Source organism: Budorcas taxicolor, chromosome 5, assembly GCF_023091745.1.
Source record: "Budorcas taxicolor isolate Tak-1 chromosome 5, Takin1.1, whole genome shotgun sequence".
Lineage (NCBI taxonomy): Eukaryota > Metazoa > Chordata > Mammalia > Artiodactyla > Bovidae > Budorcas > Budorcas taxicolor.
The window spans coordinates 134,836,747-134,861,658 of NC_068914.1; the positions used below are offsets into that span (position 1 = coordinate 134,836,747).

General features: G+C 39.7%; 2 protein-coding genes across 2 annotated transcripts in view; one reads left to right on the forward strand and one right to left on the reverse strand.

Moving 5' to 3' along the window:
* Positions 1-19,401: 19,401 nt before the first annotated feature.
* CAPZA3 (capping actin protein of muscle Z-line subunit alpha 3) lies at positions 19,402-20,301 on the reverse strand. Its single transcript, XM_052641230.1, has one exon. It carries the CDS (start codon positions 20,299-20,301, stop codon positions 19,402-19,404), a length of 900 nt encoding a protein of 299 aa, XP_052497190.1.
* Positions 20,302-22,218: 1,917 nt separating this feature from the next.
* Positions 22,219-24,912, forward strand: part of PLCZ1 (phospholipase C zeta 1) — a 46,000-nt gene continuing 43,306 nt past the window's right edge. The window contains exon 1 of the mRNA XM_052641108.1: positions 22,219-22,347. Within this exon, the coding sequence (XP_052497068.1) occupies positions 22,237-22,347 (111 nt within the window). The 5' untranslated portion in view covers positions 22,219-22,236. The remainder of the gene's footprint in view (positions 22,348-24,912) is intronic.

The following is a 24,912-nucleotide window of genomic DNA, read 5'->3' on the forward strand; positions in this document are numbered from 1 at the left end:
CACTAAGAGTCAGACATGACTGAAGTGATTTAGCTTACATATACTGTTCCGTATACATTTGCTCTATTCTTCCAGCCATTCATGATATTCCTTGGTGTGCATTTACCATGTTTAACTTTTCAAAAATTTATTCATTTCTTTACTTTTTGGCTGGACCATGCAGCATGTGGGATCTTAGTTCCCCGACCAGGAATCAAACCCGTGTCCCCCTGCAGTGGAAGCGTGGAGTCCCAACTGATAGACCTCCAGGAAATCCCACCACATTTGACTTTTAATCCATCATTGGTGAACTTCTGAACCGAGATTAGCTTCCTGCTGCAACAAACAACACTGCAGTGGACATCCTTGTACATGTTTCCTTCCTGAGATGTGTGAGAAATTTGGAAGGAAATATACCCAGGAATGAAATTGCTAGGACATAGGATCTGCATACAATTAATTTGACTAAATAGTGCCAGATTGCTCCTGAGAACAGGAACTTTTGTTTAATTTCCCACTAGCAATAATATATGAGAGTTCCTATACACACACATACACACACATACACAGGCACATACATGCACATGCATGCATACGGAAACATGTACAGGGACTTGTACATATACACAAATACACATTGTTACCATAATTTTCTTAAATCAGCTTCTACTATTTTGCCTTTTAAAATTAAAACCACTAATGGTAGTTTTAATTTGCATTTCTTTGATTATTATATGTTTTTCTTATTTGTTTTGGATTATCTTGGCTCAGTCAGTAAAAATCTACTTTACTGTAGGAAGGCAGGAGATTCAGGTTTGATTCTTAGGTGGGGAAGAGCCCCTGGAGGAGGAGATGGCAATCCAGTCCAGTATCCTTACCTGGGAAATCCCATGGACAGAGAAGCCTGGCAGGCTACAGTCCATGGAGTCGCAAGAGTCAGACACAACTTAGCATCTAAACCAACACCAGATTGCCTGTTGCTATACTTCGCCCATTTTAAAATTAGGATTGCTGTCTTCTTCTGTCTAATTTAAGCAGCTTCTGGTGTCAAATTGAGTATATTAACAGAAGAAGGATAAGGTTTACTTTCCTTCTTTATAGCTTCTCACTCAAGAGCTGTGTTATTCCACCATTAATCAACCATATGAAGAGCATTTTAAAAAATCTGTTAAAATTATAAGCATTAGTGTTACCTCAATTTACTAAGAAACTGTAGAGTCTTTTTTTCTTTTTTTTTAAGGGGAGGAGGATAGTATCCACGTGTAGGCAAGTTGGTAGCATAAATGGGGATGGAGCTGTTAGGATTTTCTTTGTTAGGACAAGTTCCTCCAGTTATCAAAAGATAATTATCAAAAGGGGAAATAAACGGGTATCTGATTCTACCTAGGTCATAATTAACAGCTAATCAACTGCTGCACTGTAATAGAAATGGAAGTGGGTCTTTTCAGGCATCCTCTCTGAAATTAGGTGTTGCTCAACATCGTCGTTTGGATCCAGTCCTCCATACATGGGCTTTCTGATGGCTCAGTGGTAAAGAATCAACCTGCCAATCCAGGAGACGCAAGAGACATCCATTCGATCCCTGCGTGGGTCAGAAAGATTCCCCCGAGGAGGAAACGGCAACCCACTCCAGTATTCTTGCCTGGAAAACGTCATGGACAGAGGAACCTGGCAGGCTACAGTCCATGGGGCCGCAGAGAGCTGGACATGAAACACACTCCGTATATACTCCTCATTTTTGTCTTGTGAACTTAGAAATAATAGGGAAAATAGAACAAAATGTAAAAGTAACCTGGACCCAGGACTATAGTGTTAATTAAAGCTGCATGATTTTGAAAAAGGCACTCAAATTCCCAGGGCCTCATTTCAATTTCCCAGTCTCTAAAAGAAGAAATAAAGCTGTATGAAGGTTGGTTGTTTAGTCCAAAAAAGAACCAAAAATGCTACGAAACACTTACTATTTCAAACTTAAGGGTTTATCAGCAGAAGACTTTAACATCAATTTTTTAAGACAAGGATGAAATCAGTTATAAGGAAACATCCAAAGCAAGAGAGAATTATTTGTAGAAATTAGGACATATAATGGCTAATTAAAATGTATTAACACAGTAGATAAATAAAGGATTTCCCAGGTGTGTGTGTGTGTGTGTGTGTGTGTGTGTGTGTGTGTGTGTGTGCCTGCTCAGTCATGTCCGACTCTTTGCAACTCCATGGACTGTAGCCCACCAGGCTCCTTTGTCCATGGGATTCTCCAGACAAGAATACTGGAGTGGGTTGCCATGCCCTCCAGGGGATTTTCCTGACCCAGGTATTGAACCCACATCTCTTGCATTGGCAAGTTGATTGTTTACTGCTGAGTAACCAGGGAAGAATCAACCTGCCAAAGAAGGAGACGAAAGAGATGTGGGTTTGATCCTTTGCTCCGAAAGATCCCCTGGAGGAGGAAATGGCAACCCACTTCAGTATTCTTGCCTGGGAAATTCCATGGACAGAGGAATCTGGCGGCTAGAGTCCATGGGGTCGAAAAGAGTTGACCGTGACTGAGCACACACTCCCACACCCCTAATAGCTTTGACATTAGTTGTAATGGATTTTTGAGCACATATATAATATTTTATGTCAGAATTATAAAGCCCATATACGAATAGAAATTCTTAACTCCTTGGAGATATGCCTCAACCTCTTATGTAAAGTGATAACTTCTCAGCTTATGCTTGACTTTCTGTGGTCTGTGGAATGTTATTAAGTTTTACTTCAAAGAGGATCCCCTAAATAAACATATTTGTTCAGTGAATATTTATTCTGTGCCATGTGTCAGGTATTATTTAGGTACTAAGGATGTTCTGGTAAATAAACAAGGTTGCTGCCCCCACAGGGTTGTATTCTAATGTAGGAAATCAGAATTTAAAAAAGTTTAGTGGTGATGAGTGCTTCCCAGGTGGTGCCAGTGGTAAAGAACTCATCTGCCAATGCAGAAGACATAAAGAGATGCTGGTTGGATCCCTGGGTATGGAAGGAGAAGGATATGGCAATCTACTCCGGTATTCTTGCCTGGAGAATCCCATGGACAGAGGAGCCTGGCAGGCTACAGTCCATGGGGTCACAAACAGTTGGACACAACTGAAGCAACTGGGCATACAAGCACCCACTATGAAATAAATAAAATTAGTGATGTTGGGGAGAACTGGGAAGGGCCAGTGCTTTAGAGGAGGTTCAGATAGAAGATACATGAACTGAGGTTTAAAGAGTGAAGAGAGTTAATCGTAAGAGCTGAAGGGTATGTTTTCAGGCAGAGGAAATTCCAAGTACAAAGTCCCTCATGTCGGAAAAGATTTGGCAGGGAAAAGGCAGAGGATGGAGCCTAGTGGACAAGAGTGGTGGACAAGTAGTGGTTGATAAAGTTTGAGAGTGAGGTTCCAGCTAAAGGTCAAAAGGCTCTGCAGGCCTATTTATGAAGACTGTACTTTAAGAACATTTAACTCATTGGTATGCAGGGAATCAATTTATATTTTTGAAAGCTTCTTTTGGCTTCATTGTTGGAATGGTTATGGGTCTAAGAGTGGATGCAGAGATGTCAATTGGGAGGCAATTGCAGTACTCCTGAGAGACACAATGGGGCCATAGTCCACAGTAATAGCGGTTGTGGTGGAGAGAAGTAGACAGATATTCTTTGAAAGTTTCGACTCATAGACCTTGCAGATAGGTTAGATGTGGATGGTGAGGGGAAAAAGGAGGAATCAGTTTGACCAATGAATCCAGAAGATACTCAACTAAAAAAAATTCTTTAACAGCAGACTACCTCTGAGCCTTTAATGTAGATCGAGACTCTCCAAGCAGGGGCATATGCAGCATATTCAAACTTTATATGAGATGTCGGGCACATCCTTTGTCCCTGCATTTTCAGCATCATCTCTTGATGCTTTGAAGATTAAAATATTTAGTAGAGAAGTTATCTATTTAAAGGAAACAGAGTTTATTTTCTCCCTTCAATGTATTCATTCATTTGACTGTCCATCTACACATTCCACAAATAGGATGAATTGAGAAGGTAGCATTGACATACTTTACCCTGTCATGTGTAAAAGAGATAATTATCAGGAAGCAGCTATATAATCCGGGAATTCCAGCCTGGTACTCTGTGACAACCTAGAGGGATGGGATGGGATGGGAGAAGGAGGCTCAAGAGGAAGAGAATATATACATAAAATTCTGACTGGTTCACATTTTTGTATGGCAGAAACCAACACAACATTGTAAAGCAATTGTCCTCAAAAAAAAAAAAAAAAAATCTACCCAACACTCATTATATTCCACACTCTGTAATGGACTCACCAAAGTAAGTCCTTTTTCTTGAGGCATACATCTATAAAGACCTATTTTTTTTAAAAAATAAAGACCTATTTTTTGAAGGTTAATTTAAAAGAAGGAATTGAGTGATGGGAATGTAAAAAGGAAGCAGGGTTAGTAAGAAGTCCATGAAAATATTTTGCAGAAGAATTTTGGAGTTAAATAAATTTGCAGTAACATAACAGAGGATCTTGGTATTTTAGTCTTTTAAAAAGGAAGAAGAGGAGACACATATGGATGAGTTGGGCCAGGTCAGATTGTTCTGCAAAGTCCAAAAGGGTTTGGTATGAGGTCTTCTTGGGTGAATGAATACAGTGTGAGTATGGGTGTTGGTAGCTGATTAGAAGTACATCCCCAAATCAACACAATATTGTGAAGCAGTTTTCCTCTAATTAAAAAATAAAAGTACATCCTAGGCTAAGCTAAGTCAATGCAGCTTAGCTCAAATTTTCTAGTCAAATTCCCTATGAATAGATGTGTACTGAGAGTCAGTGGCCAACAAAGTGTATTGAGTGGTTCCATGTGACTATAAATAGCCACTGTCATCATATTTTCTTCTGTATCATGAGGTCTTGTCATTAGAAATCATGACACAGTGCAAGAATTTCTAGAAATTCTGAAGAGATCAGTTTGACCAATGAATTTCAGTGCTAGACTTGGTGAATTTAATGCCAGACAAATACCTCAGACCCTTCTTGAACTTTGGGCATTTGTTATGCTATAATAATAGTTTGGCAAAAGAGTCTTGATTTTTCTCTTTTTGTTATTTTCTAATAAATTTGAAAGCATTTGAGCTATTGAAGATTGTTTAATCCAAGAATGAGGTATGAAATGAAGTACTGAAGTGAACCTAGTAAATATCTTTTGGAAACATTGGGATACTGTTCAGGTATCTCTACTAAAAAAATATGATGTTTATGGAATTTTTGCATTACTTCATTGTCCCTTGCCTTGACTATCTCTGAACTGAGGGGCTGCATTTGCATGCTGTTAGGGTCACAGATCACATTCTTTGGGAATAAAAAAAAGAATTTGTCCAATTAGTAAATCCTATTCACACCATAAATTATTTTTTATTCATATGAGTTTGGTGCACAGACATGGTGCTTGCAAAGTGCAGGTACTTTACATATTCCAAAATAAGAATAAAACGTGACTAGGGAAATATATACAGTATGATAAGTATTATATTTATGTAATAAAATTAATTCAGGAAAGCTGTTGCATTTATAACCTATAAGAGGTTGTCCTTTTCAGGGGAGTTAAAATGGACTGAAGTATACAGAAAAATTATTTGAAATCCTTCCAAACACAGCTTTTATGTAGCTTTACAAAATATATTTATTTGTTCAAAATAATGACATTTTAAAATGAACAAAAGGATGAAATGTACTAAGAAAATGCCAGATGTTCATCATGCTAAAACAAAAGACCTGCCTGGTATGAGAAATCATATTCAGATGAATGAATGTGTCTCTGGTATCTTCCATTTGCCCCTCCAGATCCATCTTCTTCCTTTTACCTCCCCTGCCTCCCAACTATTGGCCTTGGAAGACAAATGGGCATGGACTATTCATGCACTCCCTTGCCCTCTCATTTTTGATTGGATTTGCCAAAGGGGAGCTCTGACAGAAGCCAGAGAAAGAAGTATACTGATGCCCTTGGCTCTCTTCCTGAGGGGTTTCCTTGAGCTGGAGTGTTCCTCCACAGAAGGTTACAGCATTTCTTCTGTTGACCCATTATACTGACTCCTTCCACATTCTAGTGGTCACTCCCTGACCCTGATCTAAAGAGGTAAACTGCTCTCACGTTATTCCACTGTCCCTTGTGTTCCCACATCTTTGTGGATAATTCCTTCCTTATACTTTCTTTGAAGTATCCTATCTGTATTTGTATCTGTTTCCTAATGGGACATTCATCATTCATAGATGAATTTCTAAATTATCCATTTATTTATTTTTGGCTGTGCTGAGTCGTCATTGCTGCTGTGCGGGCTCTTCTCTAGTTGCAGCGAGTGAGGGCTACTCTAGTTGCAATGCATGGGCTTTTCGCTGCAGTGGCTTCTCTTGTTGTGAAGCATGGGCTCTAGGGCTCATGGATTTCAATAGCTGTGACTTCCAGGCTCTAGAGCACAAAATCTATAGTTGTGGCACAAGCCTTCATTGTTCTTGGGATGTTGTATCTTCCTGGACCAGGGAAGATTGAACCCATGTCTCCTGCACTGGCAGGTGGGCTCTTTACCACTGAGCTGCCAGGGAAGCCTGATTGATTAAATTTGAAAGCAAATCTTATCCCTGGAGCTTCCTTCAGTTCACTTGCTAGGTCGTGTCTGACTCTTTGAGATCCCATGAACCATAGCATGTCAGGCCTCCCTGTTCATCACCAACTCCCGTAGTCCACCCAAACCCATGTCCACCGAATTGGTGATGCCATCCAACCATCTCATCCTCTGTCGTCCCCTTCTCCTCCTGCCCTCAATCTTTCCTAGCATTAGGGTCTTTTCAAATGAGTCAGATCTTTGCATCAGGTGGCCAAAGTATTGGAGTTTCAGCTTCAATGTCAGTCCTTCCAATGACACCCAGGACTGATCTCCTTTAGGATGGACTGGTTGGATCTCTTTGCAGTCCAAGGAACTTTCAAGAGTCTTCTCCAACACCACAGTTCAAAAGCATCAGTTCTTCGGCACTCAGCTTTCTTCACAGTCCAACTTTCACATCCATACTGACCACTGGAAAAACCATAGCCTTGACTAGATGGATTTGTTGGCAAAGTAATGTCTGCTTTTGAATATGCTGTCAAGGTTGGTCATAACTTTCCTTCCAGGGAGTAAGAGATCTCTAGTCTTTCCTTTTAATTTCATGGCTGCAGTCACCATCTGCAGTGATTTTGGAACCCTCCAAAATAAAGTCAGCCACTGTTTCCCCATCTATTTGCCATGAAGTGATGGGACCAGATGCCATGATCTTTGTTTTCTGAATGTTGAGCTTTAAGCCAATTTCTTCACTCTCCTCTTTCATTTTCATCAAGAGGCTCTTGAGTTCTTCTTCACTTTCTGCCATAAGGGTGGTGTCATCTGCATATCTGAGGTTATTGATATTTCTCCCGGCAATCTTGCTTCCAGCTTGTGCTTCTTCCAGCCTAGCGTTTCTCATGATGTAATCTGCATATAAGTTAAATAAGCAGGGTGACAATATACAGCCTTGACGTACTCCTTTTCCTATTTGGAACCAGTCTGTTGTTCCATGTCCAGTTCTAACTGTTGCTTCCTGGCCTGCATACAGATTTCTCAAGAGGCAGGTCAGGTGGTCTGGCATTCCCATCTCTTTCAGAATTTTCCACAGTTTATTGTGATCCAGTCAAAGGCTTTGGCATAGTCAATAAAGCAGAAATAGATGTTTTTCTGGAACTGTCTTGCTTTTTCCATGATCCAGAGGATGTTGGCAATTTGATCTCTGGTTCCTCTGCCTTTTCTAAAACCAGCTTGAACATCTGGAAGTTCACAGTTCATGTATTGCTGAAGTCTGGCTTGGAGAATTTTAAGCATTACTTTACTAGCGTGTGAGATGACTGCAATTGTGTAGTAGTTTGAGCATTCTTTAGCATTGCCTTTCTTAGGGATTGGAATGAAAACTGACCTTTTCCAGTCCTGTGGCCACTGCTGAGTTTTCCAAATTTGTTGGCATATAAAGTGTAGCACTTTCACAGCGTCATCTTTCAGGATTTGAAATAGCTCCACTGGAATTCCATCACCTCCACTAGCTTTGTTCATAGTGATGCTTTCTAAGGCCCACCTGACTTCACATTCCGGGATGTCTGGCTCTAGGTGAGTGATCACACCATCGTGATTATCTGGGTTCATGAAGATCTTTTTTGTATGGTTCTTCTGTGTATTCTTTCCACCTCTTCTTAATATCTTCTGCTTCTGTTAGGTCCCTACCATTTCTGTCCTTTATTGAGCCCATCTTTGCATGAAATGTTCCCTTGGTATCTCTAATTTTCTTGAAGAGATCTCTAGTCTTTCCTATTCTATTGTTTTCCTCTATTACTTCGCATTGATCACTGAGGAAGGCTTTCTTATGTCTCCTTGCTATTTTTTGGAACTTTGCATTCAAATGGGTATATCTTTCCTTTTCTCCTTTGCTTTTTGCTTCCCTTCTTTTCACAGCTATTTGTAAGGCCTCCTCAGACAGCCATTTTGCTGTTTTTGCATTTGTTTTTCTTGGAGATGGTCTTGATTCCTGTCTCCTGTACAATGTCACGAACTTCCATACAGAGTTCATTGGGCACTCTGTCTATCAGATCTAGTCCCTTAAATCTATTTCTCACTTCCACTGTATGGTCATAAGGGATTTGATTTAGGTCATACCTGAATGGTCTAGTGGTTTTCTCCACTTTCTTCAATTTCAGTCTGTATTTGGCAATAAGGAGTTAATGGTCCGAACCACAGTCAGCTCCCAGTTTTGTTTTTGCTGACTGTATAGACCTTCTCCACCTTTGGCTGCAAAGAATATAATCAATCTGATTTCGGTGTGACTGCCTGCTGATGTCCATGTGTAGAGTCTTCTCTTGTGTTGTTGGAAGCGGGTGTTTGCTATGACCAGTGTGTTCTCTTGGCAGAACTCTATTAGCCTTTGCCCTGCTTCATTCTGTACTCCAAGGCCAAATTTGCCTATTACTCCAAGTGTTTCTTGACTTCCTACTTTTGCATTCCAGTCCCCTATAGCGAAAAGAACATCTGTTTTGGGTGTTAGTTCTAGAAGGTCTTGTGGGTCTTCACAGAACTGTTCAACTTCAGCTTTTTCAGTGTTACTGGTCTGAGCATAGACTTGGATTACTGTGATATTGAATGGTTTGCCTTGGAAACAAACAGAGATCATTCTATCATTTTTGAGATTGCATCCAAGTACTGCATTTTGGACTCTTTTGTTGACTATGATGGCTACTCCATTTCTTCTAAGGGATTCCTGCCCACAGAAGTAGATATAATGGTCATTTGAGTTAAACTCACTGATTCCAGTCCATGTTAGTTCACTGATTGCTAGAATGTCGATATTCACTCTTGTGAACTCCTATTTGACCACTTCCAATTTGCCCTGATTCATGGACCTGACATTCCAGGTTCCTGTGCAGTATTGCTCTTTACAGCATTGAACCCTGGTTCCATCACCAGTTCCATTCACAACTGGGTGTTGTTTTTGATTTGACTCCATCCCTTCATTCTTTCTGGAGTTATTTTTCCACTGATCTCCAGTAACATATTGGGCACTTACTGACCTGGGGAGTTTGTCTTTCAGTGTCCTATCTTTTTGACTTTTCATACTGTTCATGGGATTCTCAAGGCAAGAATACTGAAGTGGTGTGGCATTCCCTTCTCCAGTGGACCACATTGTGTCAGACCTCTCCACCATGACATGGTCATCTTGGGTGGCCCCACATGGCATGGCTTAGTTTCATTGAGTTATACAAGGCTGTGGTCTGTGTGATCAGATTGGCTAGTTGTCTGTGATTGTAGTTTCGGTCTGTCTGCCCTCTGATCCCCTCTCTCAGTGTCTACTCTCTTACTTGGGTTTCTCTTACCTTGGACGTGGGGTCTCTCTTCACGGCTGCTCCAGTAAAGCACATCTGCTGCTCCTTACCTCAGATGCAGCGCTTCCTCAAGGGATCTACTTTCATTTGGCATATAATAAGATACAAAGAATTTATTTCCAGGAAAATATAGCATGGGAATTATATTTTTATCTTGTGCCAGACACTATGAAAGATCTTTAAAATATTAATCTGTATCTCCAAATCAGAGATACTGGTAAACAGTTCCCAGAAGACAGAGAGCTTTGGTTGAATTGAGGAATGATGCTCTCAGATCCTTTCTCTTATCTTTAGGAAATACTGCTTGTGAAGCTCTGGCCAACCTGAGAGACTTATAGGAAGCTCTCCTCTCAGGGATATTTACACTAACCATTTATTGCTCACACATTATATATAAAACATCATGCATTTAACAAATGGAACAATTGGGTATCAAAGAAATCATATATTTTAACCTTGTGTTTTGTTACAAAAGAGATGCTTGATAGAATCAGAACTCAAATTTAGATATTCTGACTCAAAATTTCATAGATTTCCACTATGTGAATCCACTGTGTGAATGAAGCAAAATCCCTTCGTTAGTGTATTAAGAGGAATAGGACAAACACAGATGTCTAATATTCAAATTAGGATGGGAGAGTTTCATGGTAAAATTAGAGAAAGTAGGTATTTACATGTAGGAAATGAAGAGAGTATTTGTGATGAAGCTTCTCATGGGCTTTTTGGAAAAGGTGTTTAAGTCCAATCCTAAAGTCCAGTTTAGCCATATTAAATCCATGGAATATACAGGGGCATTTGGGTCATGGAGGACCTTGGAATGCTAAGCCAGGAAATTTAAAATGTAACCCCTAGTCAGTAGATATTTTCTAAAAATATTTGATGAAGATTGTAACACCAGTGAATAATCAGTTAAGGTTTATGAAAATTAATTTGGCAGCATCTCAGAGAAGAGGTATTAAAAAGGAAATAAAAGAAGGCTAGTTAGAAAACATGATATATGAGAAGTAATAAAATTTACTGATAAATGAGAAAGGGAAAAAATAAGAAAAATACTTCAAAGAATAGTAATAAAAAGATACAATGACTAATTGGATTTGGGGAAATAGGAAGAAAGTTAAAGATGCCTGAAGTTTTGACCTTGAATTAATGGTAAGACAGAGATTCTAAAGCAGGAAAAAATCATATTATTGAAGAGGAGAGAGGCAGGAAAGAATGAAAACTTAATTCTAAAATTTCTGCCTTTGACACACTATAAGAAGGAAATGGCAACCCACTCCAGTACTATTGCCTGGAAAATCCCATGGACAGAGGAGCTTGGTAGGCTACGGTCCATGGGGTCGCAAAGAGTCAGACACGACTGAGTGACTTCACTCACTCACTAAGTAGGACTTCTAGGTAATATTGAAATATAGAAGGGAGGCACAGTCAAGTTGATTGGGTCATCTCTAAGGTTATTTAGTAGATGTCTTGTTTTTGTTTGTAGAACATAAGTGGCCAGGGTTGGAGGGATGGTGGGATGGAGTGTGGATCAAGGGGTAGCTGTGTCAGGACGTGATGTTCTTGAAGGTCAGGTGTAACTGGGAGATGTGTTCATGTGAAGCAACCCTGGGAGATGTGGTCAAGGTTGTATCTTAATGCTTAGCAACGAGTTCAATAATAAAACGGAAAAAATAAGCAAGTTTGAAAGCCAAGAGCAAAGAGAAGACACATATGCTATAAAAAATACTGTTTTGAAGAGCTTCTTAATCATAGGTGTGGACTGTGAGTATCCAGTACTGTTGTAGCTGAATATTATCAAGAAAAGGGTGGTTGCTGAAAACCTTGGTGCGTGAGGGTGATCATGTAAGAGGAAGAGAATGGAGAGCTAAAGTTTGGAGGATGCCTGTGTCTGATTGAGTGTGGGGTACAGTGGAAGAGGAAAAATGAAAAGACTTAGAGGAGGAGGAGACTAGGATGCAGTTAGAACTGTGGAAAGAAAAGCTTTTCAGGATAAAGAAATAGTCAAGTTCCCATGATGATGACTGAGGGGAGGTCATTGGAATGAAGAACGATGACACTGAAAACTTGCAAGAATGGATTCTCAGTATACTCCTGGGCCAGAAGCCACAGAGTTAAGGGCAGGAATTTCAAAGTGTGACATACCTAAATTGGACTCCCAGTTCTGTCACTTACCAGCTGTGTCAATTTGGCCAAATTTCTTAAAAATATTCCTAGTTTTCTAAAGTGTAAAAAATAATTCCCTGTTGTATGATTCTTATAAGAATTCAATGAGGCAGGTGAAATTGCTTGGTAGAATGCCTAGAACATAGCACAGTCTTAATTAAACCTATTCCTTTAAGAAAATAATAAGTGGTAAGGAAACAGAAAAAAAGCTAAGAGTAGGGTAATCTTTTGAAAAGTTTCACAGTGAAAGGACCTGAGAAATTCATAGGGAAGATTTTATTTTTTAGGATAATTGGAACTGAGTATGTTTGCTTGTGGGCTTCCCTGGCGGCTCAGGTGGTAAAGAATCTGCCTGCAATGCAGGAGACCTGGGTTCAGTCCCGGGGTCAGGAAGATCCCCTGGAGAAGGGATGGCTACCCACTCCAATATCTTGTCTGGAGAATCGCATGGACAGAGGAGCCTGGTGAGCTATAGTCCATGGGGTCACAAAGAATTGGACATGAATGAATGACTAACATACACACACATTAGCTTATAGAGGAGAGAAGCTAAGAGAGGGTAGAGAATGTGAAGAGTCAAGAAAAAAAAAAAAAAAACTGATGAATCAAGAGCCTGGATGACAAAAGATCAAGGATTTAGGATCAGGTGTGCAAGAAGAACGTGCCTCAAAGGGAACATACATGACTTTGGTGACTGTTAGGAAGGAGAAGGAAATAAGTATCTTTTTAAGTGCAGAGAAGAGAAGCTGTCACAGCTCTTTTTGAAAGCATGTGTCTTGCTAGTAAAGGAACAAAGTTGTTTATTTAGTGTAGGAATGATGTAACATTAGAAAAAAAATACTGTACATCATTTTTGGAGAACTTGATTTTCTCAAACATGTTGGAGGAAACAATCTTTCTCCATTGGGAGTGGGAAAAGAGCAAAGGTTTTCATCAGAGCTTGAGGCAGCTTCAGAAAGCAATCAACTGCCTTAGTATGAAGAGTCCCAGTGTCAGTCTTGATAATAGGCAGAGGAATGCATGGCTCTTAAAGGGACAGCAGTGATTCACAGTTTACAAAATAAACCTCAAGTCCAATGAAGTCTACCGTGCTTCATGTGTCTGTTATCCTGCTTTGTTCATTCATTCATTCATTCGTTGAGTACGTATCTTAACACAGACAATTATAAACTAGATACCTGGGATAAACAAGGTCCATGTTCTTAAGGAGATAACAGTCCAGGTGGAAATAGCATTGAGGAGAAAATACTAGAATAGTAAGAAAAATATCACACTGAGTCTTCAGAATCTGAAGCATTGTGTGTCTGTGTGCATATGCCTGTATGCATGCATGCTAAATCGCTTCAGTCGTGTCTGACTCTTTGCGACCCTTTGGACTTTAGCCCACCAGGCTCCTCTGTCCATGGGATTCTCCAGGCAAGGATACGGGATTGGTTTCCAATGCCCTCCTCCTGGGGATCTTCCCAACTTGGTGATTGAACCCGCATCTCTTTCATCTCCTGCACTGACAGGCAGTTTCTTTACTACTGGTGCCACCTGGGAAACCCATGTATATGCCTAGGCATACGTACATGTGTTTGTATCCATATCCAGCTTTAAATATAAATGTATTTGTGTATGTGTGTGATAATTATTCAGAGAAGAGGTAGTAACTGTAGATTTTCCTGACTATTCCAGCCTTCATATAAAGAAAATAACTACTAAATAATATCACTGTGGGCATGCTTTTAGGTAGAGGGCAGCATAAGTTAGAAGGAGTACAGAATGAAGGAGGGCAAAGGCTAATAGAGTTTTGCCAAGAGAAAACACTGGTCATAGCAAACACCCGCTTCCAATAACACAAGAGAAGACTCTACACATGGACATCACCAGATGGTCAATACTGAAATCAGATTGATTATATTCTTTGCAACCAAAGATGGAGAAGCCCTATACAGTTCAGTTCAGTCCCTCAGTCGTGTCCGACTCTTTGCGACCCCATGAATCGCAGCATGCCAGGCCTCCCTGTCCATCACCAACTCCCGGAGTTCACTCAGACTCACATCCATTGAGTCCGTGATGCCATCCAGCCATCTCACCCTCTGTCGTCCCCTTCTCCTCCTGCCCCCAATCCCTCCCAGCATCAGAGTCTTTTCCAATGAGTCAACTCTTCACATGAGGTGGCCAAAGTACTGGAGTTTCAGCTTTAGCATCATTCCTTCCAAAGAAATCCCAGGGCTGATCTCCATCAGAATGGACTGGTTGGATCTCCTTGCAGTCCAAGGGACTCTCAAGAGTCTTCTCCAGTCAGCAAAAACAAGACTGGGAGCTGACTGTGGCTCAGATCATGAACTCCTTATTGCCAGATTCAGACTTAAAATGAAGATAGTAGGGGAAACCACAAGACCATTCAGGTATGACCCAAATCAAATCCCTTACAGTTATACAGTGGAAGTGACAAACAGATTCAAGTGATTAGATCTGATAGACAGAGTACCTGAAGAACTTTGGACGGAGGTTCGTGACATTGTACAGGAGGCAGGGATCAAGACCATCCCCAAGAAAAAGAAATGCAAAAAGGCAAAATGGCTGTCTGAGGAGGCCTTACAAATAGCTGAGGAAAGAAGAGAAGCCAAAAGCAAAGGAGAAAAGGAAAGATATACCCATCTGAATGCAGAGTTCCAAAGAATAGCAAGGAAAGATGAGAAAGCCTTCCTCAGCGATCAGTGCAAAGAAATAGAGGAAAACAGTAGAATGGGAAAGACTAGAGATCCCTTCAAGAAAATTAGAGATATCAAGGGAACATTTCATGCAAAGATGGGCTCAAGAAAGGATAGAAATGATAGGGACCTGCCAGAAGCAGATGATATTAAGAAGAGGTGGCAAGAATACACAGAAGAACCGTGCAAAAAAGATATTCATGACCCAGATAATCATGATGGTGTGATCACCAACCTAGAGCCAGACATTCTGAAATGTGAAGTCGAGTGGGCCTTAGAAAGCATCACTATGAACAAAGCTAGTGGTGGTGATGGAATTCCAGTTGAGCTATTTCAAATCCTAAAAGATGATGCTGTGATAGTGCTGCACTCGATATGCCAGTAAATTTGGAAAACTCAGCAGTGGCCACAGGACTGGAAAAAGTCAGTTTTCATTCCAATCCCTAAGAAAGGCAATGCTAAAGAATGCTCAAACTACTACACAATTGCACTCATCTCACAGGCGAGTAAAATAATGTTCAAAATTCTCCAAGTCAGTCTTCAACAGTAAGTGAACTGTGAACTTCCAGATGTTCAAGCTGGTTTTAGAAAAGGCAGAGGGACCAGAGATTCAATATCCATCAGATCATCACAAAAGCAAGAGAGTTCCAGAAAAACATCTGCTTTCTTGACTATGCCAAAGGCTTTGATTGTGTGGATCACAACAAACTGTGGAAAATTCTTAAAGAGATGGGAATACCAGACCACCTGACCTGCCACTTGAGAAATCTGTGTGCAGTTCAGGAGGCAACAGTTAGAACTGGACATGGAACAGACTGTTTCCAAAAAGGGAAAAGAGTACATCAAGGCTGTATATTGTCAGCCTGCTTTATTATCTTATATGCAGAGTACATCATGAGAAACGCTGGGCTGGATGAAGCACAAGCTGGAATCAAGATTTCTGGGAGAAATATCAGTGACCTCAGATATGCAGATGACACCACCCTTATGGCAGAAAGCAAAGAAGAACTAAAGGGCCTCCTGATGAAACTCAAAGAGGAGTGAAAAAGTTGGCTTAAAGCTCAACACTCAGAAAACGAAGATCATGGCATCTAGTCCCATCACTTCATGGCAAATAGATGGGGAAACAGTGGAAACAGTGAGAGACTTTATTTCTTGGGCTCCAAAATCAATGCAGATGGTGACTGCAGCCATGAAATTAAAAGATGCTTGCTCCTTGGAAGAAAAGCTATGACCAACCTAGATAGCATATTCAAAAGCAGATACATTACTTTGCCAACAAAATTCTGTCTAGACAAACCTATGGTTTTTCCAATAGTCATGTATGGATATGAGAGTTGGACTATAAAGAATGCTGAGCGCCCAAGAATTGATGGTTTTGAACTGTGGTGTTGGAGAAGACTCTTGAGAGTCCCTTGGACTGCAAGGAGATCCAACAAGTCCATCCTAAAGGAAATCAGTCCTGAATATTCATTGGAAGGACTGATGCTGAAGCTGAAACTCATTACCTTGGCCACCTGATGCAAAGAGCTGACTCATTGGAAAAGACCCTAATGCTGGAAAAGATTGAAGGCGGGAGGATAAGGGGACGACAGAAGATGAGATGGTTGGATGGCATCACCAACTAAATGGACATGAGTTTGTGTAAACTCTAGGATTTGGTGATGGACAGAGAGGCCCGGCGTGCTGCAGTTCATCGGGTCTGAAAAAGAGTCAGACACGACTGAGCGACTAAACTGAACTAAACTGAGCATAAGTTAGTGAAATACCTTTTATACTTGTTTTACTTTAAAGTATGTTGGCTTTCAAAGAAAAATTTGATATTTAGCATTGCCAAGATTTTAGCGAGGCACTCTTATGCTACCGATGGGAATATAAATTGTTAAATCTGTCTGGAAAGCAATTTGGCAATATGTACTAAGAACATTAATATGTTCATATCTTTTCAATATGTGATTTTAGGGAATTTATCTTAAGGGAAATAATGTAGAATGTGGGCAAAGCTTTATACACAGAGATACTGTAGCCTAGTTAATAACAGAAATAAAATGCTAAAAATTTAAATTATGTATCAATAGAGAAGTGGTTGTCTTGTTATTGCACATGAAAATATGAGTAGCATGTAAATAATTAAAAGTATTTGCTCAAGGAGTTTTAATGACATGGGACAACATGATACAGGAAATTATATAAAAAGTACAGGATACGAATTTTTATATGCTGTATATCCTTAATATTTAAAGCAATTCCATAAAATTGGATGCAAGGAAATAGGCCAATATGCTTTACACTTTAAGCATTTTTATGATTTGTACATGTGACTTTTATATTCAGAAATAGCAATAAATATTATTTTAAACACCCTGTGTTAATAGGTAGCTAGTGGGAAACTGCTGTATAGCACAGCAAGCTCAGCTTGGTGCTCTGTGATGACCTGGGTGGAGGATGGGGGATGGGGGATGGGGAGAGGCTCAAGAGGGAGGGGATATTTGTATACATAAAATAAAAATAAAAACCCCTGTGTTAGAGTAGGCATTAAAGGCTTCTGTGATTGTCCCGTGAAACAGTAAGTCTCACGCTGGACCGATCTGTAGTATCAATGTTTCCATATATAACCATAATGTCGATTCAGATTTTTGTGAAAGAGTTTGTCAGATGGGTATATTTTAGTGCAATGAGAGCACTTTTCTTTGTTGCTTTTCTTTAGTGTTTTTCCTTAAATTTTTAGCATGGCAAATGAAGGCAGACATATGTCTTTGGCCTGTGTGATTAGCTAGTGAAGGAGTAGAAGTAGCCTTCAATGGACAGTAGTTGTATAGGAAATGATTTCAATTAAGTAAATGGAAAGTAGAGATGTGTTACTTTAAGAGTAGAGCAATAATATCTTAAAATGTGATCCTATAGCCCCTTGTATCAGAATCATCACTGTAATTGCTCAAGATGTAGATTTGTTGACCTAATAAGTCAGAATTTGAGGATGGGTACGGAGAAGTTGTTTTAAAGATATACCCTGGGTCACCCTCCTGAGATTCTCTAAGATCTACCACCAATTAAGAGAGGTATGAAATTTAGACATTTTTGTAGAGGAACCTTAAACATTGGCTCCAATGTTCATTAAATAGAATTTGACCTTTTTTTTCAGTTGCATGGGTCCAAACTATAAAGCTTACCACATAAGTTGGGTGTGGGGCTGCGACCCAGCTACTGCTCAGCTGCAATCTTAGTAGAGAGGTTTAGATTTGGAATTCTTAAAGAACAGACAAAGTGGTCAGTAACATTGCTGGGACAAGCGATAGGGGACTGGTTGGCTAGAAAACAGCGACCCATCAGTTCTCGTCCCCTTGGGAGTGGTATCCTTTGGGTAGAATGCTTACCTGAGTCATTGCAGAGTAGAGTTCACAACTTTTAATGAAACAGGCTTCCCCTGAGAGGTGCAATGCTTTAGAGCAGTGAAGTCCAACCTTTTTGGCACCAGGGACCAGTTTCATGGAAGAGTTTTTCCACAGACCAGGGGTGGGAGGTGGTTTCAGGATGATTTGAGCACATTACATTTATTATGCACTTTATTTCTATTATTATTACATCAGCTGCACCTCAGATCATCAGACATTAGATCCTGGAGATTGGGGACCCTGCCCTAGAGGTTATTAAGAGTACTAGGGGTCAGTAACACACATCACTTACCGTATGCCTGGATGAATTAAGTGACTCAGTTTTTAGATTCTTCTCATATAAAATGAGATTACCACTAGTAGCAGCCTAATGACAAAAAATTTGTTGTAAATCATCTAGCACAGGGTTCAGCATGAAATTCTTTTATAAATGACTTCACAAGAGCTAGACTATATAAGCTTGGGAGTCAAGCTTTTCTACTTGATTCTTTGAAGAAAACCTGGAGATTAGAGTAATTCCAGATTCTTTTGAGGGGTTGGGGTATGAGGGGGAGTGGCTATGGGTCCAGTAGTCCTTCATACGAGCTAGATTTTGGATATTTGTTGGTTTCATGGACCATCCAACCCTAATGTCACTGATTAAAATCTACCCCCTTATTGGTGAGTTGAGTTAGGTGAATTATCATTTGCAGAATGACTTTTGTTTGCATGCCTTCTCCAGTTACAAAGAAAGTCAAAAGTCATTCCTACACACACTCACACAACCTTAACCCTGGCCACATATATTAATACTTCTGGGATGCCACATTCTACAAATCATTTTAGGTTCTAATAAATGTTTCTGGCTTTATGATTGTCACTACCATGAATCACATTACCATCACCCTTTCCTTGAGTTACTGGTAAATATTCCTTGAATAAAATGATTTGGAAGACTTGTCCCTAATTTAAACTTTCATCTGGAATTCCTTGGCAGTCCAGTGGTCAGGACTCTGCTTTCAACTGCTGAAGGCTTGGGTTCAGTCCTAGGCTGGGGAAACAAGTTCCTACAGACTGTGTGATGTGCCCCCCCTAAAAAAAGTAAAACCAAAAATCGTCCCCAAATTTACATCTGCCAAGTGATGGACATATCTGGTGGCTTCTCAACTTTAGAAGAATAACCTCAGTGCCTCCCCCACCCCCCGTCCCTGGAGACACAACTGAATCAGATCAAGACAGTTACCAGGAGCAATCCTTTATATTATCCAGTTGCATAGCACACTTCTTGAATAAATGACATACCCTAATTTAGGATACATCACCAGATTCAAGTCAGAGAGTATCCTCTGCCAGTCAATATGAGTACGGGTCACTGGAAGATCTCTTCGTAGAATTCTTCTCAGAGCTTCATTCGATAACTCCTGTAGTTCTTCCAACACTGCAGCTTGAAATTTATTCTCTTGCTCTTCCACAAGCCTTGCGAAACTTAGGGCCAACTGAGCTTGGTTCACTACCTCCAAGCTTTCTTTCAGGTCCTTCGAGATTTCGACATGTAGGTTGACACACCTGAAGTAGTGAGCTTGCACAAAAATTCTCCCTGTTACCTGGGTTAGAAATGGATTGACTTGGAAAATCCATTTTGATTTCCAAAGCCCATTCCAGTAGTCTGTTGTTTCATAGCTGTGGTCTTCGATGCAGGCGATCAAGAACTCCTTATTTTTCACTGTTTTTCTCAGCACGTTGCAGTTTCCCTTTGGGTAGTGGTCGTTCACATACAGCTTCAAGGCGCACAGAACTACAGCCCTCAGGTACTCCGTCTCATTCCGAATGATTCCATGACTCTGGATGTCCTTTAACTGATTTTGAAGCAGATCAAATTTGAAAGAAAGTTTGCTCTGGTAGTCGAAAAACCTGTAGTCGCCCACGACATTGTGGTGTGACAGGAGGACAGCATTCCCATCGATGCTGAGTGGGACAGAATATTTTTGGCAGTGTTGGTGGCCCGCACACTCCCCTTGATGGTGCATGAGTTTTTCATCACGGATAAGCAGACAGAGATCATCAAAGGCATTTACAAATTCCCCTGGAGGAGCCTGTATCAGTAGTCTGCGAATTACTTTTTCTTTCTCTTTCCTACTCAGAGTGCTACGTGACATGTTTGGTTGTGGCAGAAGCAGAGCTTCTGGAATAAACAGTGTTCAGAGGATGAGAGAACATTCCATGGGGCACCTTTCCCATCCAGGTGTTAAACATTCAAGCTTAAGATTACCATGTCTGACCATGCCAAAAACAGGTTGTCTGGCCAGCTCTGAGTCTCCTGATGAAGTCATAGAGGAGCTTGCTCTGTGAAGTATGGAACTTTTGATGAGATCACAATGGGCGTTTGGACCCAAAGGAAAACATGACAGTCACCTGACAGCGTGGTGCCCAGCCAACCAGCAATACGAATTTTGAAGATTTTTTAAGAACTTAGCCTCCAGAACAGCCTTCTTCATAAAGTGGTGTGTTTATTGCATAGGTGGTCGTAGATCTAAGATAAGCAACCCAGAGTTTCTAGGGAGTATTTGGAAGCTCTTTGAACCTTTGGGGACCACAATGGCAGTGATTTGTAATCAGGCCATCAGAATAACTGTCCCAACCCAGTGGAATCATGTTATCCTGAAAGGTTTGAGGGGTTTAAACAAAATTGTAAAAATAAAATGAGAGACGATGGCTGTTCATGGGAAAATGCCAGACGGCAAGGGTTGCCTCTCTTATAAACATTGTGGGTTTGGAAATGGTCAGAACATAAGCAAGAAGCCAGAAAAATTTTAAGGGCAGTGAAGTGCAGAGACCACAAACCTCCATACAGTCTCTGGGGGATTTAAGTGTTGCGCTAACTGCAAAGAACAAAGGCAACAAACCACTGTGTTTTCTGCTTTCTTTCTAGAAAAGGGGCAGTGGTAACAGCGGATGACTTTCAAGGAATCCCTTTTTTGCCAATGGGCGGAGTTAATTATATTTGGAACCTGTGACAACTCATAATGGGGAGAAGCTTCTAAGTGAGGAGAAACGAAACTTCAGGTCATGAAAATATGGAGAACAAATATCCACTCAGAAGTCCTTTCTGTTCCTCTTTCCTTTCTCTTGAATTATCCCCTTTGAAGACTCCTGAGCTTGTTTCTCTCATTTGAGTGTAAACTGCTTCCTCCTTTTTGCATCCTGAGTTGTTTTTTTTTTTTAAATTTCCCTAGCTTCCTGTATCTTTTTCTTGTAACATGAGCTTTGCCATATTAAGTCACAGCCATTAAATTGAAGGGCTTCCCATTAGTTCTAACAATCTGAAATTGAGTGTATTGTTGAACAATTTTTACCGATACTTTTCATGATTTTATAGACTGTCATATTAATCCTTCTCAATCTTATTTTTTTCAATTTGAAGTGTCCTAAATTCTGTTGTTTCTCTGTAGGTGAAGCAAGCTTGATTATTTTTGTTTTCTCCTTCATACTAATTAGACACTCACCATGGCATTAGTAAAAAAAAAAAACCTCTTTCTTATGGTCCTTAAAATGTTGCTTTTGGAGGCATGTGAGTAGCTCGACATTTGGCTAGTATAATGGTAATAATCATATCAGACATGGTTATTATTTATTGAAATCTCAGTAACAGAAACTATGTTGAGTGATATATTATGAGCTCATTTAATGCCCCTACCTTCCTTAAGTATTAATTTGACCATTTTTCAGATGAGGAAACTAATCCTGAGAGAGATCAAGTGATAGGAAGATCTTGGTGTTCATGTCTTCAGAAAATAGATTGTATTTCCCAAATAATAGCTGTATTTCTCAAATGTTAATTTTTATTCTTTTCCTATAATTATTTTATTAAGTCCTTTCATACCTTTAGCACTAAATAGTACCTACTTAATTTTGTTTTAAATATTATTTATCATAAAATTATTTTCTCACTTAGGCATGAGATAGACTATCCTCTGAAAACAAAAACATTGAAGAGATACAAAATATTCTTAGTCATTTTAAGTACTTAATGACTTTTTGTGAGAATTTCCTTAACTTCTTTTTTTGGTGTGTCTCCTACATGGTTTTTGTTGATGGTTCGAGATGACTTCAAAGGTGGAAAAATTACCCTAGAAAAAGCTCTGAAACTACTTGAAAAATTAGATATTCAGTGCAATACTATTCATGTGAAATATATTTTTAAGGTGAGATAATATCCGTCCCCTGAATATCCCACCCTAGGAAGGACTTCATCCAATATAAGGAAATGTGGATAGCTACTTGTATGTTTTCTGCAGAAAATACATGTGAAAGATTAGTCTCTTAGAAATTAAAGCAATTGATTATGTTAGATATATTCATAATCAAAATGGAAAGCATTTAGGTAAGAGGAAATTTTATCAAGAGTTGTTGATAAAATTTGAAATAATACCAAGTTATCTGCTTAGAACAATCTGCTGAGAATGCATAGATGTTCACAACAGATTAAGATTTGTCATCTGATTAGTTCAAATCATATAAATGATGAAATGGTAACTGAATTGGATGTTAGTGATTTATAGAAGGCATGGGCAATCTTGAGAAAAATCATATTTTACTCATCTTCAAGGAATTATACCGTAAGTTCCCCTGAAGAAGGGAAAGGCTACCAACTCTAGTATTTTGGCCTGGAGACTCCACTATATAGTCCATGGGGTCGCAAATAGTCAGACATAACTGAGTGACTTTTTACTTCCCTTTGTTTTAAGAAGAATTAGTAGGAAGGGAACCTGGCTCAATTCTGTCACTAGAGGATGAATGGAAAGATCATGAAAAAAAGAAAAAGCTGTGTGTTAGAGCTGAGTTTTTTTTTTTTTTTTCTAGGAAGATGGCAAATTTCTTGGTGAATCAGGCAAGAATACTAGACTAGCCAACCCAGATAGTTAGGAAGGTAGATGTCCTGAGTATGATTTTGGAATTTTGGAACTTTCCAGTTTCTTGGAACTGGGAAGCCAGATAACACAATCTACGGTGAAATTGTTACCAACTAACCTAAACTGGGAAGCCTGTGTTACTTTGAAAGTGAAAGTGTTAGTTGCTCAGTCTTGTCCAACTCTTTGCAACCCCGTGGACTGTAATCCTCCAGTCTCCTCTGTCTGTGGGATTCTTTAGGCAAGAATTCTGGAGTGGGTAGCCATGTCCTTCTCCAGGGGATCTTCCTGACTGAGGGATCAAACCCAAGTCTTCTACATTGCAGGCAGATTGTTTACGGTCTGAGCCACCAGGGAAGCCCCTGTTGTTACTTCACATGTGGGCTAACCAGTGAGCCTGGTAGAGTTCCAGGAATGCTTGCAGAGGCACGTTCCAGTTCAGAAAAAAGAAGGCTTGGTACTCCCAAATATACCAGTTGCCAGGGTACCACGATTTTGCTGCCATTTCTCCTAGCCCTGTTCCCAAAGTGATATGAGGAGGGCTTGGTGACATGTGCACATACCGTGGGTGTATTACCTGAGAGGGACCTCAGAAGAAACCCAGAGCTTTTATTACGGTCAATAAGCCTGTCTGATCTTTGCTCCAGAGGGTGTTGTTATTAACGTCATCCCGGACAGTAAACAAACCTGCTTTTTCCTCTGGAATGAAGTACTATCTCTTCATAATGTAAATATCCTTGAAGAGCTAGTCCTGAAGAAAGGCGATTAGTGACTCTGCTCAGAAAATAAGCAGAAAGACAGGAGCAAGCATTTGTCTCAGTCAGATTCAGTCCTCAGGTTTACTAACCAAAAGAGAAGGTTCAGAAAAGAAAAACTGAACTTCTCAGGAGACTGCTATAAAAGACAAAGAATACAGAGTTGCTTCTATGGCTCCAAGTAGCTTGTGCTGCCATAAGTGATAAGAATTTTGATTAATTTCTAATACCACACCTGAAGAACACAAATTTCTGTGAAAGGTCTTTACACATAGAATTTTCCCCCAGTGATATTGCCCAAAGGGAGAAACAGCTGTGTGCTTTCTGGTTTAATAAAATTCACACTCAGCACAATACAGAGGGAGTAATATGTTAAATCTGTATTTAATGTGAAATACTGTAAATCTTAGTGATTTTCAAGTTGCTTTGAATTAGCTGCAAGATAGAGATAGGTCTTTGAAATGCACTTGAGTAAAATGCAAGCTGTATCAAAAAGCATTATGTAGAATGTTAACAGGTATAACAATTCAATAAATAGCTCATTGATTGGAATTTATGATTATTTGGACATAGCCAGGCTGAAGGTCTATTTTGTTTAGCAAAACTTTTTAAAGTGGCTATGAAAACAATGTTAATTATAAAAATTAGAGGAGCAGAGATTCCTTAGAATACTTAAAAAACCCCTTTAAAATGACCTCAGATACTTTAGAAGCATGAATTATGTATAAACAAGGGTGATAATTATGGTAAACCATTATCTTCTATTTAAATAATTCTCCTAATAGAAAATACTTTGTTGCCTTAGGTGAAATTGCTGTATATGGATTAAAATATTGATTAAGTAGTATGCCTAGGGAAAGTATATTGGTTAACTGAATTTTCTAGATAGCTCAAGATTAAGCTTAAACATCCAACTCTTTTGCTTTAACTTATGTTGCTGATCTCTCCACTCAGCAATGATACACCTATTAGCCAAAGCAAATAAAATGAATCACAGTGAATCTTATTTTTTTTGGTGTCCACACAAACACAAAGTCACTTAGTGTCTCAGAGCTGTTATCATTAGCAAGCTTATTGGGTGTAGAAATTCTTCAGTCTGTTAGAA

What these genes read in the sequence shown, in the direction of transcription:
- CAPZA3 (XM_052641230.1), bottom strand. Translation starts at nt 20,301, where the DNA reads ATGTCACGTAGCACTCTGAGTAGGAAAGAGAAAGAAAAAGTAATTCGC.